The sequence below is a fragment of the Podarcis pityusensis genome (genome assembly GCF_964106645.2).
Source record: "Podarcis pityusensis genome assembly, chromosome: 4".
Taxonomy (NCBI): domain Eukaryota; kingdom Metazoa; phylum Chordata; class Lepidosauria; order Squamata; family Lacertidae; genus Podarcis; species Podarcis pityusensis.
This window is the reverse complement of record NC_138027.1, coordinates 73517109-73538500: the sequence shown is the minus strand read 5'-3', so window position 1 is coordinate 73538500 and position 21392 is coordinate 73517109. Positions and strand designations below refer to the sequence as shown.

The 21392-nt window shown below is 42.8% G+C and overlaps 1 protein-coding gene and 1 long non-coding RNA gene across 3 annotated transcripts in view; one reads left to right on the top strand and one right to left on the bottom strand.

The window, feature by feature from the left end:
- Positions 1-21392, bottom strand: part of OCA2 (OCA2 melanosomal transmembrane protein) — a 155012-nt gene that overhangs the window by 19808 nt on the left and 113812 nt on the right. For both annotated transcript variants that reach the window (XM_081001316.1, XM_081001315.1), the window contains exons 20-23: positions 19992-20051; positions 17373-17477; positions 12640-12733; positions 3709-3802 (exon numbers count right to left, since the gene is read on the bottom strand). In XM_081001316.1, coding sequence (XP_080857442.1) covers positions 3709-3802; positions 12640-12733; positions 17373-17477; positions 19992-20051 — 353 coding nt within the window. The remainder of the gene's footprint in view (positions 1-3708; positions 3803-12639; positions 12734-17372; positions 17478-19991; positions 20052-21392) is intronic.
- The window catches only part of LOC308474908, a 306542-nt gene continuing 304569 nt past the window's right edge, over positions 19420-21392 (top strand). Inside the window, exon 1 of the long non-coding RNA XR_013985030.1 lies at positions 19420-19615. This is a non-coding gene — a long non-coding RNA (uncharacterized lncRNA). The remainder of the gene's footprint in view (positions 19616-21392) is intronic.

Sequence of the window (21392 nt, the reverse complement as noted above, 5' to 3'; positions counted from 1 at the left end):
TTAACAACAGTACTGCACCAATTGCAAGGAAAGATGGACTTGGCTGTGGTTACACATTGCCTTGGTTACATCACATGCCTTGTAGGTAGATTGCAGACCAGGACCAGATTTTAGGATCATGTAACTCGATTATCAGTTGCACTGGTTGCTGGGCTTTACTTTTAGAGCTCTACATGCCCTTGGGATCAGGATGCCTACAGGACTGCCTCCTCCCTATTTGATCCTCTTTGTCCACTAAGGTTATCAAGAGAGCCTGAGATTCACTTAGCACAAGCACTTTTAAAGGCTGTCTTCATTGTAGTGTCTACTCTCAGGAGAGCTGTTTTGACCATCTATGATGTAAACACCATAAGCCCTTTTGGGGGTTGTTGTTTTTTTAAGCTTTTTTTCTCAGTCTTGGATAACTATCTTTGGCTGGTTCATCCACTTTTGCTACAGATCTTGTGGTTTCTGTATTTTTATCTGAAACTTATTTATTGTATTTTTGTGGTGTTGTAATATTAGCAGTTTTGAACTAGAAAAGGGATTTTCCTCAAGATAAAAGCAGGGCTCTGATCCCATCAGTCCCACCACCACCAGTTGATATAATTTGAATTTTTTTAAAAAAAATTGCATGTTAGATGCAAAAAACATAATTTGGGAGTAAGTGGCAGGTGGCGCTGTGGTCTAAACCACAGAGCCTAGGGCTTGCCGATCGGAAGGTCGGTGGTTCAAATCCCTGCAATGGGGTGAGCTCCCATTGCTCAGTTCCTGCTCCTGCCAACCTAGCAGTTCGAAAGCACGTCAAAGTGCAAGTAGATAAATAGGTACCACTCTGGCAGGAAGGTAAACAGTGTTTCCGTGCACTGCTCTGGTTCGCCAGAAGCGGCTTAGTCATGCTGGCCACATGACCCGGAAGCTGTACGCTGGCTCCCTCGGCCAATAAAGCGAGATGAGCGCCACAACCTCAGAGTCATCCGTGACTGGACCTAATGGTCAGGAGTCCCTTTACCTTTACCTAATTTCTTAAAAGAGTTGACCTCCTTTTGACTAAAAGCAAAAACCTTTCTTCTCTTTCAACAGACTTTTCTTTTTGCTCATGATCATAAATGATACTAATGACAAGCACATTGGTGTAATGATCCACATGACCTTTACTGTTTGGCTATGCATCATTTAACACACAAAAAATGTTTACTCCAAATGCAGAATCACAGGGGGAGAATCACCTTTTCTGACATGATGGGGTTTTTTGTCCATGGAAGTGCTTATGAAAGTATTCTCATGGAAGCATACATGTAGAAAAGGTTATATCCGAACTGACTGTCTGCGTAGCTATTTCAGAAAGGATCCTAAAGCAGAGGCTAGCAGCAATTTGATAGTCTACACCTTTTGTGAGAAATACAAATGGAGGACCAATCATAGTGCTACAGTTTCTGTGCAAATGTCTCTTACGTTAACTGGGTAAAAGAAAATGCACTTCACAATGGCAGGAGGCAGAACTAGGTGACCATGAGATCCCTTCCAACACTATCCTTCTCAGCAGATAGTACTGCTTACCAGTAGGGTGCTTGTGACCCAGAATGGTAGCTTCAGTTGCATGGACTTCATTCCAGTAAATGGACAAAACTGGGACTTGGGTCTGTCACTGACAGTCACCCACCTCCCAGGAAGTGATGAAACAGAAGCTAACCATAAGATTTGACACCACATCTTTAACACCTTGAAAGTAGGGATCCAACGGTGGTCCTATAATATTATGGTATGCTGATAAACACTGTGATATCTGTGATGCTGATAAACACTGTGATTCCAAAAGTTCAGAATAACATATGAAAACTGATGACAATGGGGAAACAAGTGCCCAAACGTAACTCTCTAAAGAAAAGTGTTTACGGTGGCCGTCATCCAAAATTAAATCAAAATATTATTAGACATCTATTTCCCTGGTGGAGTATATTTAGAAAGGATGGCTGAGAACATGCTTCGTTGAACGCATCAATAATCTTCTCATACTTTACAACAACTGTGCACTGATTTATTTCTTTTTAGAGACGGAATGCATAAATGAATGCAATTGTTATTTTTTAAGCAAACAAACGCAAATATGGTAAAAAGGTCATATCTCATCATGTGCCTTTAATCCTATACCAAATGCTATCTGGCACAGCCTAGCATACATCAACAGCTAAGTGCAGCTGATGGGGTTTTTTCAGAGACTTCTTCGTGGTAAGATATACTAGCATTATTTGTGCAAAATCTCTGGCACACATGCTCATTGGTCCACAGTTAAACAGATTCCATAAGTTCTTGAAGTACTACAAGGGAGCTACTGGGAAAGGGGGCTGTGTACTGTGGGTAATGATGCCTCTATCATACTGCCCTGGCCTCAGAAAAGCTATCTTCTGTATACAGCTAAGCAAATTAATTTTGCAGTGGTTAGCACCTAATAGTCTACCATCTTGAACAGCCATATCTATGTCTGCAGCACAGACTTAAACTAATTTGCTTTGTTTTGTTGTTGTTTTTTTATTGCGTGGCATAGTTAAGACATTCATTGATCATAAGGCAGCAGTAGTGATGCAAGCCAGTGATAAACATAATTATCTTGGAGGACTGCTGCATTAACCTAAATCAGGTATTCTGTGCCACCGAAATCTTTTAAGTTATGCCGAAAGAGAGATCAGTTTAGATTGTAAATAATTCAGCCCTCGTTATGATCTCGCAAATTTGCTATCCCACGCTATAATGGTATGGGGTTGCTCGTGCGTAAGTTGCCGCCTCTCCTGGCTATGTTGCCTTGTTAAACCTTTTTGTCTGGACAGCCCTTCAATTCGTGGCTGCCTCAGTCGCTAGCAGAATCCGTCAGTGGGCGTTTCTTAAACCTTTTCCAACATAAAAGTTGTTTGACACCCAGTCTCCTCCTACTTTCTCTGCGCGGAAGTCTTCTGCGCAGGGAGGGCGTGGGTAGCGGAGGACCAGTGCTCTCCCCGCTGGTGTCCGGTGAAGAGTCTGGCAGCCCTCTCGCCGATTCCGCCATCTGCCCCTCCTTATTCCTGGTGTTGCACTGAATTGCTTCCCCAACTGCTGAGCTGCCTCTCTCCCTGCTGGGCCCTTCTCCAGCATCATTAGAGAGCCCTCCCTCCACCTCTAGCTCCGATGTCAGTTCCCTGACACACGCCTCCATGTTTATGATTGACAATATTTTCAAAATATTAGAAAATATATATTATAGATTTTTTTAATGTTAGCAATGAGAATCCTGTGTTATAACAACTCATGCGAGAAAAAAACAATTACATGAAAAGGGTTCGCCCCCTCCATTTATTGTTATTCTCATTAGAGAGATGAAGGCGTTTTAATTGTCAAACACAATCCCTGCAATAAATACCATTTGTGTCACCAAAATGGATGTATATGTCATTGGCTTTCCACTCCCCACCCCCCCACCCTTTTTTCTTTTTTCTTTTTTTTTCTTTTTTTTTTGCTTAAATACTATATCAGAGCTAGGGAATCCGTGGCCCACTGGTTAATACTGACCTACAACTTTCATCATCATGATAGTTGGGGCTTATGGGAGTCAAAGTCAAATATAATCCAAAAGGCTACAGATTTCCCACCCCTGTGCCATATGGACTATTCTGCCTGACTCATTTTGGTTTGTAGAGCAAATCCCCACTTTTTTAGAGGCAAATTTAAACACAGATTCATTTTGAGTCTAAAATGTACCTGAAAAATTCCATGAAAGAGAAGCCATAGCCATGTTGCTCTGCAATTCCTGCACAAACAACATTTGCAGATGCTCCGATCAATGTCCCGTTACCTGTAATTCAAAACAAAAACAAATTCCAGCTGATATCGAGGCTCTTTATCTTTTGGCTTTGCCACTCAATTAGATCAGCTAGCAGACTTAGATGCAAAGGAGGGGGAAATCAATCATTTCACATGCACCTGAAAGGATATCACCTGAACAATAACCTCCCTGTCTATAAATAGCTGAAGGTTTTCAGAGGCAGACCTGTCTTTGTCCTCAATGAAGGCGGAGGGAGAGTGTGAGAGAGAGCTGTGTTACCAGAACGACATCTTCTGCAAATATTCTGAGAAACTTGCTTGTTTCAAACACAGAAATGTAGGAGTAAGGCAAAATGAAAGTGAGAATAGGAAGCGGGGGGGGGGGAGGGATGCAGAACTCTGATGATAGCAAGTTGGGCTATTGATTGGAGGAATAATGAAAAATGATGGGTTGTTCCTTCCCTCTTCCCCCCCCTCCAAAAAAAAAAATGCATGCAAGAACAATAGAATGAAGTGCTTGTTTTTTAAATGTGTCCTTTACACTGGAGCACAATTAGTTGCCTAAAGTGACAAGAGTTCTGAGGCCCAATGCAGACAATTAGGGGTCCAAGCCTTTCTGGTCTACCCCCAACACACACAGCCTTGCTGCACATGTAGGTGTACTTTGTGCTAGACAGCATTGTGCCGTATGACCCTGAGACCCCTCTAACTGCAACTGAATTGTTTTAACTCTGTTGTAATTTTGCTTCCTTGACTTCCCACGTGAAAATCTGTATTGGCTGCTGATGTGAGTTGTAGATCTAAGTGTCTGGTGTTTCTTTGTCTTCTTGAAGAAGAATAAGGTTGCAGCAGCACAAGCTTTCTCCCCTTCTTAGTTTCTTTTTTCTCTCTTTCATTTTTTTATTTTTTATTAAATCAAATTTAATACAGTGTCCACGGGGGGGGGGGGGATTAACATAGCATTAAGAGTCTAATGTCATTTTACATAATCTTAGGGCATTAATGGTCAACGTAGGCTCTCTACCGACATGTTTGCGAAACTAGTGGGATAAATTTGCTATGGTGTCTCTCTTTATAACAACTTTTGCTACCCAGCTAGTCACTCTGAAATAGCCCTGTCCCAGATATTGTTTTTTTATAAAACATATTTCTTATTAAAGATTTATTGGTTTACAAAAGTATGTGCAATGTCTTTTTTTTTTTTCAAGTTACATTTTCCACAGATCAGTTTCATTTGTTGAGATATTAGTGTTACCTTAGGAAGAAAAGGGGGAAAGAGGTGGAGGGGGGCATGGTGAGTGGGGTTGGGGTTGGGTGGCAATGCTTTGATTCTACTTAATGTATGTGTGGGGTTTTGTGTCAGTGTCGCTTGTGCGGGTTCTCTTTACTATTCACTTGTGTTCCTTTGGTGGCAAGAGAAGTTGGAGTTGGCCTAGGGTGTGTTTGCTTGTTTGTGATTGGCTGTGGTGAACTTTGTTTTCCTGTGTGTGAGTGTGTGGGTGGGGTGGGTGGGTGTTTTTGTATCAGGCTAGCCAGATTGATTTGTATGTGGTTGGCGGATTTTTGCTGTCCCAGATATTGTTGAACCATACCTCAAGGGGTAGCTGAGCCTGAGATTAATATATATATTATTTGGTGATAAAGTCTATCACCAAATATGTTGTTGTTGTTTAGTCGTTTAGTCATTTAGTCGTGTCCGCATCTTCGTGACCCCATAGACCAGAGCATGCCAGATGTGTAGCCGTCAGTGAAAATAAAGTTAGATATTTATGTTGAATAGTAAGATCAGAATCTAGGTTTGGTGAGCTGGATTTGGTGAGAGAGATTGCTTAACAATTTTGGAACTGATATTGAAGACCCTTGTCCAAAATGTGTGGACAAATTTACATTCCCACCATGCATGAAAAACAATATGTTCCTATATTACCACATCCCCTCAAACTTCTTAGTTTCAACACATCTGATTCTATTGTGAAGGTAATTATTATTAATTATTAATTATTATTTCTAAAAGCTACTTTGGGGAGAAATGCAAATAAACAGAAGCCCTGACTTTTTCCTTAAATGAAAAGCTGCTGTAAGGAGTAACTTTAAGGAGTTAACAACAAAGGATAGAAATACTTTCTCCCACAGACTCCCGCGCACACACGCCATTCAAACCTACCACATTGCTGCTTGGGCATTTTAGAAGACCAAACACCACATAAATCGTGAAGATTGTGCCAGTGCCTCCATCATTTCCAAATTGGTGAAAGACTATAGTCATCCACCTCTGAACTTCCAGATGAGCTGTGTCATTCGTTCATTGCTGTCTGAACAGGCTGCTTTTGATTTAGATTAAGGGAGCACTGGAACGAAATCTGAAATAAGGGCCTTTGCCATGATCTTGACAAGAGCAGGGAAGGCTTGGACCAGAAACTAGCAATTTGTGACATGAAATGAAGGGCAGCTACAGCATCTCATCTTGCAAAGAAATTGTGACTGGAACACTGAGATCAGCAAGAGGTTAGCACCATGGCAGCTGTGCTTGTGAAAAGTCTGTGACAGTTTGAGAATAGCACTAATCCCAGTAGTAATTGAAAATCTATTACATCCAATTTGGTTTCCCTACTCTGTAGCCTCTGGACAGAATTTGAACATTATTCTCTTGCAAGCTGGAAAAAGCTGAAGTTGGCGGACCTCTCGATAGGCCTCTGCAATGGGGAGGAAAATAAAGTAGGATGGGGTAAACTTGTTCAGCTTCCCCTACTTTTCCCTGTGGCTAGCATCTCTGAGCTACAACTGAATAAGACTGAAAATGAGAATGAAAGCATGCAGGAGCCGGAGATAAGGTTAAAAGGAGGTAGCAGCAAGAAATGAGGGTACCAAAGTTGAGATGGACATGATGTGAAAGTTGGGCCAAAACCAAACGAGAAAGGAAATTGGAATTGACAAACATTCATCCACACAACTTTAAGACCATCTTCATGCTCAGATTTACATATGAATTCTAGCAATTTGACAGGAAATTTGCTAACAGGAAATATTTTCCTAATGCTTCACGGTGACTGTACACTTGACATGTTTCATTTGCGGTCTCACTATTATTCTATCTTCATCTGTTTTCCAGTTGCTATCCATTGTGATATCTACCAGTCCATTATGGATGGATGCTTTTCCATCATCTTTCCTGATCTCATTTTTAAAATCTGCAAATCTGTGTTATATAAATGACAGCACATTCTGGCATCTTACCACTATCAGGATTTACTGATGCCAAGTATCACTTGGCTTTGACTGGACACAAATTCCATCTCTGCTCTCTTACAGTCTTCCTCTTTTCGTAATGCAAAGCACCTTAATGTATCAGAAGATAGCCAGGAATGGCTATGTTCATACTAACAGCAGCAACACTTTCTCATCATTGCATCAATAACTGGCTATACTTCATGCAATAGGCCAAAGCCATGGGTAGTCAAGCTTGAATTCAGACCTGATGTGCACAGTGCTGTTTTTCTAGAAAAAGAGGTGTTGGAACTCACCATGAATGCTTCCCTTGTTCTCTTAGAATGGCAATGGCACCCACCTGAGAGGTACCAGAACTGAGTTTCAGTGAGTTCCAGCTGGAAAAAAAGTTCTAGATGTGCATATTCTCTAACCCAGGGCCCCAGAAGTCAATTAGGAGAGTTGCAGAAAGGGAGGACAGAGCATCCCCTGTAGATTGAATAATGGCTGTAGACTGTGTTGTAATATACAGTTACTGACCCACACTTGCATACATGAAAGTGTTAACCAGAGTGGGAATGGAGCTTAGCAGGTTTCCTTCTCTCTGTGCTTCCAGGAACAAGCAAGGAGCTATGCGGCCATTGGCTTCCAGGTACAAGAGAAACCAAGCAAACAAAATATCTCCAAAAGAGAAATTGTACAGCCTGCATCTTTGCGAACCTAAAGATTGCATGATCCTTTTGGTAAGGAAGCCAAGTTAGTTTCCTTTTGAAGTTGTTTGGCAGTAAAATAAAGAGGGGGGAAATGCTCCAAATAGGTTCTAAAATATATCTCAAGTGTCAATGGCCAGAGTAAAAACATGCATCTTCAGCATACACTGAAAATTACATAATGAAGTTACTAGACACATCAGAAAAATTCAACAACTCTAGGAGCTGACACAGAGGAATCTAGATAGTTCTAGACAGAATCCCAGCCACTAATCTGGTTGTTGCCAGTTTATGGGCCAGTAGTTTCCAAGAAGTCTTCAAGATCATCCCCACATTCTGTTCTAGAAAGAGAACAATATGGCAGAGCAAAATACTGAAGCTTGTTCAAAGCACAGCTGGCTGAGTATTACAGAAATTCAAAGCTTGGAGACTACATCCCAGATGCACTATGGCCTTCAAAGCAGATAACAAGTTGGCTAAACTGGAAGCAAATTATTGTTGAGATGATGAGTGGCTTCTTGAGGTAGAGAGGCAAGAACAAGGTTATACCTCGAACTGAAAGAATAACTGATAGGTAAAAAGGATGGACATTAAATAAGGACCAAATTAAATTTTAAAACATGGGCAGAACACCATTAGGTAAATGGGAGTACCTTGAAAAATGGATGAGAAAGCACAGATGCAAACAAGGAATCCTTATATTCAGATGGTAGGGGAGTGTTAAAAGACAGAAGCAACAAACATGTAAGAGAGGTTTGAAGAGTTCTACTGAATAGGCACCAGCCAAGCACTGGAGCATGAAGTTTCATTTTTAGGCAAAAATTGAGAATAAAGGAAGAGCAAGATAGGTTACAAAAGGAGACTTGTGATGTTAGCTTAAGTACCACTACAGAAACAGGGAGCGAGACAGTCAGTGCAAACACAGATCCTTTGATGGATGTTTTATTGGCAGGATTTAAGCAGGCACAGAGAATCTAGGAAGAAAGTCAGATTTTTCAAATATATATATTTGGAAAAACTGAGACGAACTGGTTGATATGAGCCTGGGAACAGAGTGTAATGCTGACATCAACAAAATTCTTTCCTTATTGTGTGAATAAATATGCAAAATTTGTATTATATCTCTGTAGCTGTGAAGGATAGCAAAATTCGTAAAAGCAACTGCCAACTCTGGCACAAGTATTTCATTCTCACTTCCCTGAGGGATGGAAAATCCAGGACAGACTTTTCAGCAACCTTTCAAATGCACTGGAAACTTAATGGCTTTGGGAAAAACATAGGGGGATTTTTGCAAGAACATTTATTTTGTAAAAGGTGAGATGCAATAGATAGGATGATGGTTCTTCCGAAGCTTTATAACGCCCCATAAACAACTAAAAGAACAGACACGAGATAGCTCTCATTCCCCCCCTGCTGCAGGCCAAATGTGACAGGTGGGAGTGGTCACCTACTTGCCACTCACTTGATGCCATTATAACATCAGGTGACAACTTCAAAGGGGATCACCTTCAGCTGAGTGGCACTGAGGGTCATAGCTGTCAACCGTTCCTTATTTGGCGGGAAAGTCCCTTATCCCAGCGCCGTGTCCCACTGCTGTCCCTTATTGATTATGTCCCTTAAATTTCCCGGGTTTCAAAGGAAGCAGCTCCTCTCCCTCCCTCCCTGCCAGCCAGGGAGGAGGGAGGCTCCAACTGTGTTGCTTGGCTGCGTTGCTCACCCAATAAGGAGTCTAAGAATGACTGGGGGGTGGAGCTTGCATGCCTTGTGCCGATCAAATCGGCCGCGTTGCCTGGGGACTCGCCTTTGCTCAGCGCTTCCCAACGGAGAGGTGACAATGGTTTTCCTTGCTGCATCCCCTTTGCCAGGTTGCTGCACTGTGGGAACCACCACTTGAGGCTTCGTTTGGCTGCTGGCTGGGCTTTCTGCCTTTGACTCGGAGGGGCTCAGAAGTCGAACATACCTGTGCTCTGAAAATCCCTTATTTTGGCTGCTGATCCCTTATTTCCAAGGCTGCTGGTCCCTTATTTTCAAATCTGTAAGTTGACAGCTATGCTGAGGGTGACCCTCATTGGCTGCAGTAAAAGGTTGCTGATGGGCATTACATATGACATCAGGTGGGTGTAGCTTAGGGAAAACAGCCTTGTGAGATTAATTTAGCCCATGGACCAGAAGTTCCCCACTGTTGCAGGAGATGATGGCCTTACCAGCCTTTCTCCTTACCAGGCACAGCCCAGCAGACAAAATGTGGCTTAATCTTTCCTTACCTACTAGGAATAGCCTGCTTTTAAAATGCAACTACTCACCCTAAACCATAGCAGCTATAAATCTGAGTAAATGTAAATTTTAATATGTACAAACACATATAATCAGTGGGAAGGGGCTAAGAAGAAGGAATTTATACACTAGCAACTCCAGAGGAGCTAGGAAACAGAAATATAGAAGAAAAAGGCATTAATTGGTCCAGATATTTATTCCATGGATGAGGCCACATTGTTGACCACTTTATTCATGGAGGGACATTTTGTTTATGAAGGCAACTATTTCACATTTAGCGCCCAGCACATTTAATGTATGCCTCCCTGAGGAGTAAACTCACTTCTGGAATGCAGCTGCCTGTTTGGCACAAGTGCTAGAAAAATGAGCCCAGAGAGAATCTGTTTTTCCATCAATGTTTCCACAAAGTAGGACTAGGCATGGAGGAAATAATAATAATAATAATAATAATAAACGCAAGTGCCCAACCTCCTGATGTGATAATGCACAGGCACTGACTGAGGAGTCAGGAGAAGGAAGCTGTGAGGAAAACAGTTAGCAGGGACTGACTGAGCAGATCTGAGAGGAAGGGAATCTTTAAAATGGCTGCTCAGATCTGCTTGCTTACCTACAACAGTGTAGGCAAAAAAGTTATGAAGCAAATGAAGGTACAGGAGAAAAGAACACATAGTACATACATATTTATACCACTAAACTAATATCACCAGATAACAATTTAGAATATACTGTATATTTTATGGTATGCTGCCACCATATAGTATCTCTGCTCAGAAATTTTCACTGGTCTGGCAGCCATTTTGTTTTCAGGACAAGTTCAAGGTGGTTATTATTAATTGGGACCAGTTTACCTGTGAGCTCACCTTACCCCAACCACACTGATCTGCAGAACTTATTCCACAGTTGTAAGAAATCAATATTTTACTATTGCATCAGTTAAACTTTGCAACGCCTTGCCTATTGACATTAGACAGGCACCTTAGCTCAAAACATTTTTGTTTAGGCAAGCCTAAACTGACATGTAGAATGCTGACATGTGTTTTTGCTTACTGTTTATTTTAATTATCTTTTGAATGTTTTTTTAAATGCCCATTTTCAGCTGTTATAGTTGATTGTTTTAATGTTTATTTTGTAAACTGCTTAGAGGTTTTATTACAATCAGGTGGCATGTAAATGTAAAATAAATAAATCTACTTTCAACAGTTTCCTCCAATATCCCTACAGTGAACTCTGAAGAAAGAATATTTCAGTGAAAATCGGTGGTCATATTTGATTTCAAATGAATGAATGGTGAATGAAACATTGAGTGAGATTTTGCTCTTTTGTATCGGGCGGGGGGAGGGACAAAATGATTCAAAAACATTTCAGAATGTTTCATTAAACTCACTCAACGTAATAGTAATTATTCTTTCCTCTAAAAGCAGCAGTCAGCTCACTGTTTTACTTCTTACTTGGAGAGCGGAAGGGGGAAAAGCTTCTTACGTGTTTTGTCCTAGCAAGTTTTTCTGTTCTAACTTATTCATAGCCAATATTCATGGAATATGAAAGGGAATAATCAGCATGAAGATGAATTAAAAAGCAACCAGATGGCTCTTCTATATTGTTCTTCTAAATTGCAAATGAACTCAAACCCACAACGCTACTTTTGTGGGATTGCTCAAAAAACAAAATCAGGCAGGATGTAAATCCACTTACTCTAAAGCTCTGGCCCAGCAAGCAGTGAGATCCTACAAACCAAACAGGTCAAAAGCTTTTCACAGGTTTAAGTTTAATTCGAAAAATTACACCCTTCCTTGCTCAGGGTTTATTCAATTGGCCTCTGGGGATAAGTCACAGCTTCATAGGGAAATGCTTGGTGGAAATGGCTGCTTAACGGGGTGGGTGGCTGTTGCAGCCCGGTGCAGTGGTTTCAGTTCGCCCAGGAGCAATGCTAGGATCAGGAGGGAAGCAGTTGGGGAATCTATGTGCTGGCTGCTCTGATTGGCAGGCTTTTCTGCTGGCTCACTTTTGAATTATGGGCCAATCCAGGCCAAGGTGAGTGGGTGGGACTTCGGAGCAGACTGGAGAAGAGCAGGCCTCACTCCGGTTAACCCCCAGCAGATAAAGGTCAGCTGTGCCCAACCTCAGAAATCACAGTCAGCCGAAGTACACCTGTCCCATACCACAGTCCAAATCTGGCTCATGCAGCTCCTCTTTTGTTTTGTTTTGTCAAAGAAAGAAACATTCACACTGGAGGTGGCATTTTCCAAAGAACTCTGTGTCCATCATAGCCACACAGGGTGGTATCCAACTAATGTGCTCTTTCAGTGCAAGGATTTACACTTGTGCAATAGAACTCAACTCCCCCCTGCCACATGTTTCCTAAATCTGTTCTAAGAGTTCACCGAACCCTCTGGAGCAAATCTGAGGAGGACACAGGCTGTGTGCAGGGGAAAATTTCCGTTGTGGAGTGGGAATAGCTTTAGACATGTTTCTGAGCATGGCTACATTTCTCCCACCTCTTTGTCTCCCATTGTTTGGAATGTGAGGGGAAATGTAAACAAACAAACAAACCAGGAAACATACAAACACACAATCATCTTTCCACCCCGCCTTCTCCCAGGCTATCTCAAGTCCATCAGGATGTGGGATAAGACAGTAGAATCACCTCTGTACAGGATCACAGCCTGACATCAAAGCTTACCTCCAAGACAGGCACCCATAGCCAGTGAAAAGATTAGGGGCTTCACAGGTAGGTTCACATCAGGATCCTGACTGAGGTTGAGAAGTACAGGAATCTGCAGGCAATAAGTGGGAAATATTGATTAAAATATTCCATATTAATGTAATATTCAACAAATGACTTACTACTCCTCTATATAGTTATATTTTACTTGTTTTGTCCTTATTGGTATTGGTATTGTATTTTAAATTGTTATGATTTGCCCTGAGATCACATGATGATGGCAAGGGATTTAAATTATATACATTAAATAAATAATATTATTATACATCAATCGCACCTGATGGCCAGTTACAGCACAATCGAGTAGAGGTGAGTTGTACCAGAATGAGCTTGGTGTCTAACTTTTTATTCCTTTTTTAAAAAAAAAATAATGTGATGGTGTTTCTGTTTGCATTGGGTCAAACATTCAGGGGAAAATAATGGTAGGCTTCTTTCACGGAAATTCTAGGAGGATCCCAAATGCGAATGAATGTTCTCCCTGGTCCAAATGCTAACAAAGCACCATAACTTGGAGAAAGGCTATGTTTGAATCCTTGATCCTGACAGGAAAGGTGGGAACATTTTATCCTATGGTTAGTATTTTCTCATGGACTGAGCATTTAAGCGATGGAGCTAGCCGACTGGGCGCCTGGGGCGGTGTGCGTGCCCTGCACCCAGGGGCGGGGCCAGCCGTCTGTGGGGCGGGGCAAGCCAGGGCAGGATGCTCCGCAGGGCCTCTGAGGGGTCTGCCTGTCTCCTCCCACTCAGCCACCCTTCAGCTGGGGTGAGGCGGTGGGTGGACTGTTTGGGGCAGTGAGGAGCCTGCGGGCGCCCAAGCCACCGCGTCACTGCCAGGAGAGACTCGTGGCTCGGGTGCGCTGCAGGCTCCACAGTGAGTGCCGCCAGGCATTTTGTCACCCCCCTCACTGGTGACATGCGGGGTGGCCCGCCCCCACCGCACTCCCCTTCCTCTGCCCCTGAGACCAATAGTCCCTCAGCAAATACTAGCACAAAAGAGACTGCACTAAAAAGAAGGGCTCCTCGTGTAGACTCAGGTTTAACATTTGAGTAGAAAGCAAGCAGGACATCCTATCATGGCTAAGGTATACAAGGAAGACAGTCCAAATTAGGGTCTGGACTGGAAGTTAAAGCTGTTGGAAGTGCAACAGTGGGGATCATGGATGCTTCCTGTCACAGGAAATGCCCTAGGAATGCTATACGCCTCCTGCCCATTGATGACAGGGTATATACAATAACTGGGCCTACACAATGGGGAGGAGGAAGAAAACTAATTTACAAAGGCCATTCTGTTTTCAAATGTGTTTCTCTCTCTCTCTCTCTCTCTCCATGTGTCTTATTGTTTATAGCTTGCTCTTGGAAGACTTTCCGTATCAGTTGATCAATCTCTGTTTATCTGAAAAATTGATTTTCTCTGAGGCACTAGGCTTAGGGTCCTTAAGGCTGGCCTGCTCTAACTATGTATCCAACACTGCAATTATGTGTCTGACTTCTCAATGCGATGCTAGTTGCTGTTAGCCTTTAATCCCTCTCCTCTGCAAGCAACGGAAACAGCACTGTTAAAATTCTGCATTATGAAGTTATAGCTGCCCTATACCGCAGTTTCCTACATTTAAAAGCAATACAAAAGCCACAGCGATACTGCCTCCATGCCGCAATTTCGTCTTTGTCACTAAGTGAAATAGAGCTGTAATCGGCATCAGGAAGGTAGCCTTGACCTGAACGTGATTTAGTACTAAACTGGAAATGCACAAAGGGGTACCGCACATGCAAACACAGGAATAGGAAAAGAGGTTGCATAGTCCAAAGAAGTGCTGGTCTTCTGATCCAAGGGATGATTCTATGACTCCTTGTACTCTGCCACACATGGCAAAGATTTCAAGCATGCTATATCACTTGCCCATCAATCTATCCTCATATACCAGCGGTGGGAATGGGATCCAGTGGCCAAGCCAGATTCTTATCTCCGCCATCCCTGTGGGTCAACTTTGTCAGGTGGGCAGGCCCACCCACACTTGTAAAACACCAGTTGCCTGCTTTGATAGGTGGGTGAATCCTAGCACCATTCCTGCAGCCCTAAAGTTCTGAGCCGAACAAAACTTTTTAACTGTAATTGCTTTTTGGGTTGTCAGCTAACATATTAGTGCTTGTACCCATCTGGCATAAGGCAAGGCATGCATTTTTAAAACAACGACCACCAACATTAATGAGAACAACAAACACCCCATTGTATCAATTGCCCTTTTACCCAAACTCAGTTTTTGCAGAAAACACATTGGGCATGGCTAAATTGGTACAATGGTTCAATACATTTTATTAGGAGGAAAGACCTAAACAGGGATTTAACATAAATGAATTTATGGACCCTAGCAATAAAATGTAAACAGGTGTTTCAATATATGCAGCCTAGTTTAATAATGGTTTATTAAAATGTAGACAATGTTGAAAATAAAGTGTTGTCATGTAATATTCTGAGGGCGGAACTTCCCAACTATTAAGTTAATCAAGCTAAGAAAATCATATTTCATTTATATTTTAAATGAATAATTTAGATGTTGGAACCTGGTTTAGAGCCTTTCCAGTTTTAAAAAAAAAAACAGTGGAAAATATCAGAAAACATTCATTAAATTGAAAGCACATATTGTGGGATTTATCATGTTTATCCTAGTTTAAAATGCCAACTGTAAACCTGTAAACAGAAAAGGCAGCTTTATCAAGAAGAGTTGAATGTGGCTATGTTCATATTAGAGCATAATCTGATCATATAAGAACCATATTAGTTCTGATTTGGTGCTGAAGGAATCACTAAATAGATCTTTCCACTGCTCTTAATTCATTACTGGTAGTGGATACTAAAACCAACTCGGTTACCAATAAAAGATCCAACAATTGCTTCAACTATATCCATGGAAATGTTTAAAAGAGGCAGTGAGCATAATCCAAAAATATTTGGCTTATGATTTCCGCTGTAGCCATGACCCTCAAATGCAGCAGCACCCTTCATTCCCTACACACTGGAAAGCATCATATGTTAGCCCGATTTGGAATAGCAACCCCATTCCTTTAAGTGGCAATATAGGAATAATCTCATGTTTCTTTCGTTTGACTTTTGTCTCCCAGCTACCATGTTTACCATCTCCAACACTAGATTCTCCCTTTGTGGCATAGGCATGTCTTAAATAAATCTTGAATTCTTGTAGCCATCGATTTCCTTGTCTGACTTTATACTGCTTTTCCTTTGTATTTACAACAATCTTTATGCTTTGCTTATCTGTCATTCCCTGACTAATGCAGTGCTTCAGGTAGGTAATTTTAGACTCTGAACTTCATGGTCCTGGGGACTTCATGGTCTTATGGGACCCTCTGTGTTAGAAGGTTGTGTGTATTACTTCATATACTTCAAAACGTGGCAGGCCACCCTGGTTGCATCCGGGGGTGCTACTGCTCGCCCTGCAAAATGAGGTCCCGGACTTCTGCCCCCAAATCCTTCCCTAACAGCACCACTGCTTTGATGTGCTCTGAAAAACTGGTGATGGTCGGAGTGATGGTTCTCCTAATTCTAATTCACCATGTTGTTGTTGTTTTAACCAAACTAGCATTGCAATGGGCATTAACCCTGAAAGAGTTTTTGCTCCATTTCCACCATGTTTTTAATCAATCTTTCAAAAAACCACTTGAGCTATATCCAACCACATTGCTCAGCTGACAATAAGGTTTCCACCAGCAGAATGGGGAAGGAAGCAATTTTCAGCAATTCTTGTTGCCGTCCACTTTGTCTGAAATCTGCTCCGAAACAGATTTAGGGTATGGGAAGGTTGCAAGGGGAAGGAAGATTCATTGAAAATTGCTCCCTTCCCGGTTCTTCTGAAGGGAGCCTTACCAGCTGAGGGAAACCATTGGATGCAACAGCTTATTTATTCATTTTCTCAATTACATTTCAGATTTGGAATATCTGTTTCTTGTTATTGTTGAATGACTGTGTCCCACTGACACTGGAATTTCTGACCTTTAGCCCAAGGTTAAAAGAGTATAATTAAAAATACTGGAAGTCTGCGGGTGGCGCTGTGGGTAAAACCTCAGCGCCTAGGACTTGCCGATCGCATGGTCGGTGGTTCGAATCCCCGCGGCGGGGTGCGCTCCTGTCATTCGGTCCCAGCGCCTGCCAACCTAGCAGTTCAAAAGCACCCCCGGGTGCAAGTAGATAAATAGGGACCGCTTACCAGCGGGAAGGTAAACGGCGTTCCGTGTGCCGCGCTGGCTCGCCAGATGCAGCTTGTCACGCTGGCCACGTGACCCGGAAGTGTCTGCGGACAGCGCTGGCTCCCGGCCTATAGAGTGAGATGAGCGCACAACCCTAGAGTCTGTCAAGACTGGCCCGTACGGGCAGGGGTACCTTTACCTTTTTACTGGAAGTCTGCAGGTGAAATTGCATGGTGTGGGATACAGTTTTTCAAGGTAGTCAAGAAAAGAAAGACCACTAAGCTTGCATCTCAAACACTTTTCTTTTTATTATACCATAACTTTTAAATCTGGCGTCCCAAAGCATTAGCCAAAGGGACCGCTTGGCAACAAACAGGCTTTTGTAAACTGATATTTGTGAGGACTGGAAGGAAACCTTCACTGGCCCAGGTATACACTCCTGTTTTTGTACTTCTCTCCCCTCCAGCCCCTTAACAGAAGAAAATGCAACTTACCATTGTAGCAGTGAATGGAATATTATCAATAAGGGATGATGCCAGGGCAGAGACCCAGAGCACTAAAATGATTGCAACTGTCAAGCGTTGGTCTTCAGGGACCACCTGGTATAGAAAGAAAGAAAGAAAGAAAGAAAGAAAGAAAGAAAGAAAGAAAGAAAGAAAGAAAGAAATTTAGAGTCCCCTTTGCCCTGAAAGCTATTATTTTGTGGCCAAAATTGCCACATTGGTTTCTATTTTTTAACTAAAGCCAAAATTGTGCGGATTTCCCACATAAATCAACCCTAATGCTTTAAAACAGATGTGACCTCCAAGTGCGTAAAAACAGTATAATAATTGTCTGACTAAACTACCTCCTCTGGAGAGAGGGTGAAATTCCAGCTTATAAATGGAGATTTCTTCTTCTTCTTCTCTTGCCAGGGGTACTGACTTAGATTGAAAGGGCTCAAGGAAGGACTTTGAATTCAAGTGACATCTTCCAGTCCCTTCAGCCGCACTAGGAAGTTCCTGGTGGACCCAGACAATTCCTGTTGATTATCAAGGCTGGTCTCCGAAGCCCCAACAGGCAGGTGATGCTGGATGTGTTGGGCTGTCTTCAAGCACCAACAATCAGCTCATCATCAGTGCTTGCACTGAGCCCTGCACTGCACTTTGAAGACCCAACAATAGTTGGGTAGTTAGGCCTTCAAAGTGCCTTAACAAGGGGAGTTGCAGGTGCCACCGCAACTTTAACAGCCCCACACCTGAAGGCAGTTGGGTAAGGTGTGACCATAATGGCCTCATGGGCCATACAGGGAGACATAGCAGGCCTAATGAAGCCTGTAGGTCCAAAGTTCCCCACCTCTGATCAAGGTCTTAACAGCTCTCCCTAAGTGAATCTAAAGTCAATGTGAGCTCCTGTTTCAGGGAAGGGGGAGCAGCCCCAAGTCTTCCACCTTGCTGTTGTGCAGACATTTCCTTCTGGGTTCCATCTACAGCACCAACAAAATGGAGAAGAAAAGGTCTGGTTAAGGTTGATGCTTCTCCTTGCTCTCTCACCCTCTCTTGAAGAGGGCAGGTTATCTGACAGCAAAGCAAGGAGCAGAAGGGGCGTGTTTGGGTTTTCAAAGGACAGGTGCCCTCTGAGTTGTGACACAGGATGCATTGGATTCCCAAGAGTGCAGACTCCTGACATTGGCTCTCTGCACAGTTGCACTAATAGTCTCCTAGTGCTAAATACCGCTAATGTCATCTGTGATAGGAAACAGTCTGTATCTCTTTGTAATGAGCTTACTTCACACCACATATCCAAAAGGGGGGAATCCATTATTTCACTGCTGAAAGTGTTCATAATTTTGTTGCATCCAGGGTCGGATAGGAGAAATGACCGCTTCCCACATCAAATGGGGGGCGCCTTTTGCGTGGTCATGCGCAGCCCCCCGGATCCCAGTGCAACTCCTGGTAGTTTGGGCTGGCTTCATCCTCCCCAGGCTGGATACCTGGAGGTCTCCACCTACCTCAGCCAATCACCCAATCCCGCCTGGGGAGGTGTTACCAGAGGATTGACCAGGTAAGGGGAGGGACCGTCCTGCCCAGACAACAGAAGGTGAATCTTACCTGCAAAGCGGCAGTCAGCTCCAGAGCTTCTCCCACCCTCCCCTCCCTCAGTTAAGTCTTCTTTTGCAGGTAAACCTCTTCTCCACAGGTACACAGGCACTGCTACGTCAGGGTCGCTGTTGAAGGGCCGGAAAGGAATTTTCCTGCATTGGCAGGTTTTGCCTTCCCCGTAGCAAAACGTCACAACTTTGGCGGTTTCAGGCCTTGGGCGAAATCCTTTAATCTATCTTCCTAAAGGGGGGGGCATGAAGTGGTGACCCACGCCCCCCTTGCGGCGGTGATCCCAGGGTTCCCCGTTAAAGGCGTCTTGAGGGGAGGCATTGGCCATACGCCGAGAGGTTGTCATTGCTCTCCCGTTGCGGCAAAATGGGGGGCGGGTTCTCTGCTTGAACATACAGTGGTGACCCGCAAGACAAATGCCTCGCAAGACGAAAAACTCACTAGACGAAAGGGTTTTTCAGTTTTGCGTTGCTTCGCTAGACGAATTTCCCTATGGGCTTGCTTCGCAAGATGAAAACGTCTTGCGCTTTTTTCTTAAAGCCGCTTGAAGAGGCGCAGTTGCGACGGACCGTGCTTCGCAAGACGAAAAACATCGCAAGACGAAAAGACTCGCGGAACGAATTATTTTCGTCTTGCGAGGCACTACTGTATGTTCTCCAGAGCCAGCCCAATCCCCACACATTCTGGATAACCCTGAAGTCTCCCAGATCCCCAGCTGGGGACTGGGAAGGATAAACGCCCAGTGCCTGAGCCAAGGTCTCCCTACATTTGAAACTTAATGAAGTTGTGGCCAGTTTTAATCCCATAGCATGTTGTCTTGAGTCATTGTTCCGCTTGGGCGTTGCCTGCGGTTGGGAGGAATCTGCCTGTCCACGCAATGTAACACATGAAAGAGCCCAAGGCATCCTCTTTGTATCCCTGACATCAGAATGTACACTGTAGTTTAATAATATAATACTTTGTATATATGCAACAAAGAGGTTTCTCCATTTCTGCACTGTAAGATGTTATTATAAATGGTACCTTTATTAATAAAGCTGTCTGTTCTCCAATGTATTCTATTAAATGAAGGTGAGCCAAAGCCTAGATGTGGGGAGGAAAAATCAACATTTATAAAATAAACACTTTAAATGTTTATGTAAAATAGCCCTTAGTACAGAGTTGTATTGCCGTTTTGGTGGCCCTTCAAAACAGATATTCTACCAATAAACAAGGCAATATTTGATCCACTAACTTTTATTACAGTTCTTACCAAGAGAAGTTGGTCCAATTAAACTTTCATCGAACAAACTTCTCATGGTAAGAATTATACTAAAAGTTGGTTACTTAATTATTAAGTTCACTATCAATTATTAATGTAATTATTAAAGCTATAACTTTGCCTGTTTTGTCCCTCACAAAATAACTGTGATGGTCCACATTTACTTTGTCCCTTAACTGAGCCAGAAAGCAACCAATAAGCTTTTCAGTTTAGCCAAAATAGGGTCCTATTCTGGCCAGCTTAAGAGGAATCCATGAGGCACTATACCACACCTTATAGGCACTGATCTTCAGTTGCACTCAACCAGTAGCAGTTGGCAGGTGCTGGCAATAGGCAAATGTTATGGGTAATGGACTCAGGTTCTGCAGGACCAGGGAGAGCTCCTCAGAGAGACTGAAAGTTCTGGGGTTCTCCTCCCAGCTTCAGAGTCCGTTATCTTGTCAACAACTTCAGAGAAGTTTTCAGAGTTCTGGCTCAGTTTCCAGATCCAGGAAACAGAAAGGCCATAGAGCCTTCAGGACAAATAGCTCTGGCTTGGGTTCATCAGCATATGAAGTTTCACTAACAAAAGGATGGGCTTGGTCATATTAAGTCAAGTTAAACGTGCACTTAAGAGTCCCTGAATAACGGGGGGCTCCTGCCTTTCTTTTGTTTTCATCTCTTTGGGCAGGTCCACCTCAGTGTGGGCAAAATTCACAGCAAGAACTTGGAAGCTGCAGCTATGATTATGTGATGAAGTTGTTGATTTGGCATAACCCAGGAATTTAGAAACTCTAGAACAGCAAAAAACAAATTGTTACCTACATTGCTATATATCAGCCTAAAATGCAGCATAACTAGCAGCGTTGAAAATATTAGTACTCCTAGCAGAAAATACACTGATTTGTACTTGTTGCTCTGGAAACCACATTTAATCAAAAGGCAATAATGCAGACATTCTATTCCCATTTGAAGCAATACTTCAAAGTTTAAAAATCACATCTCTTCTTCTAGGAAGGACTGTTTGAAATCTAATCACTGGGGAGTCGCGTAAAGTTCCACCTTTGAAAATAACCCAGACAGTCCCACCTGACCAAATCCATTCATATACCAGGAAGAACCATGAGCAAATTTGTATTCCTACCCAAGGACTCTGGGAGATTAGGTTCTTTCTTATTTTTTTA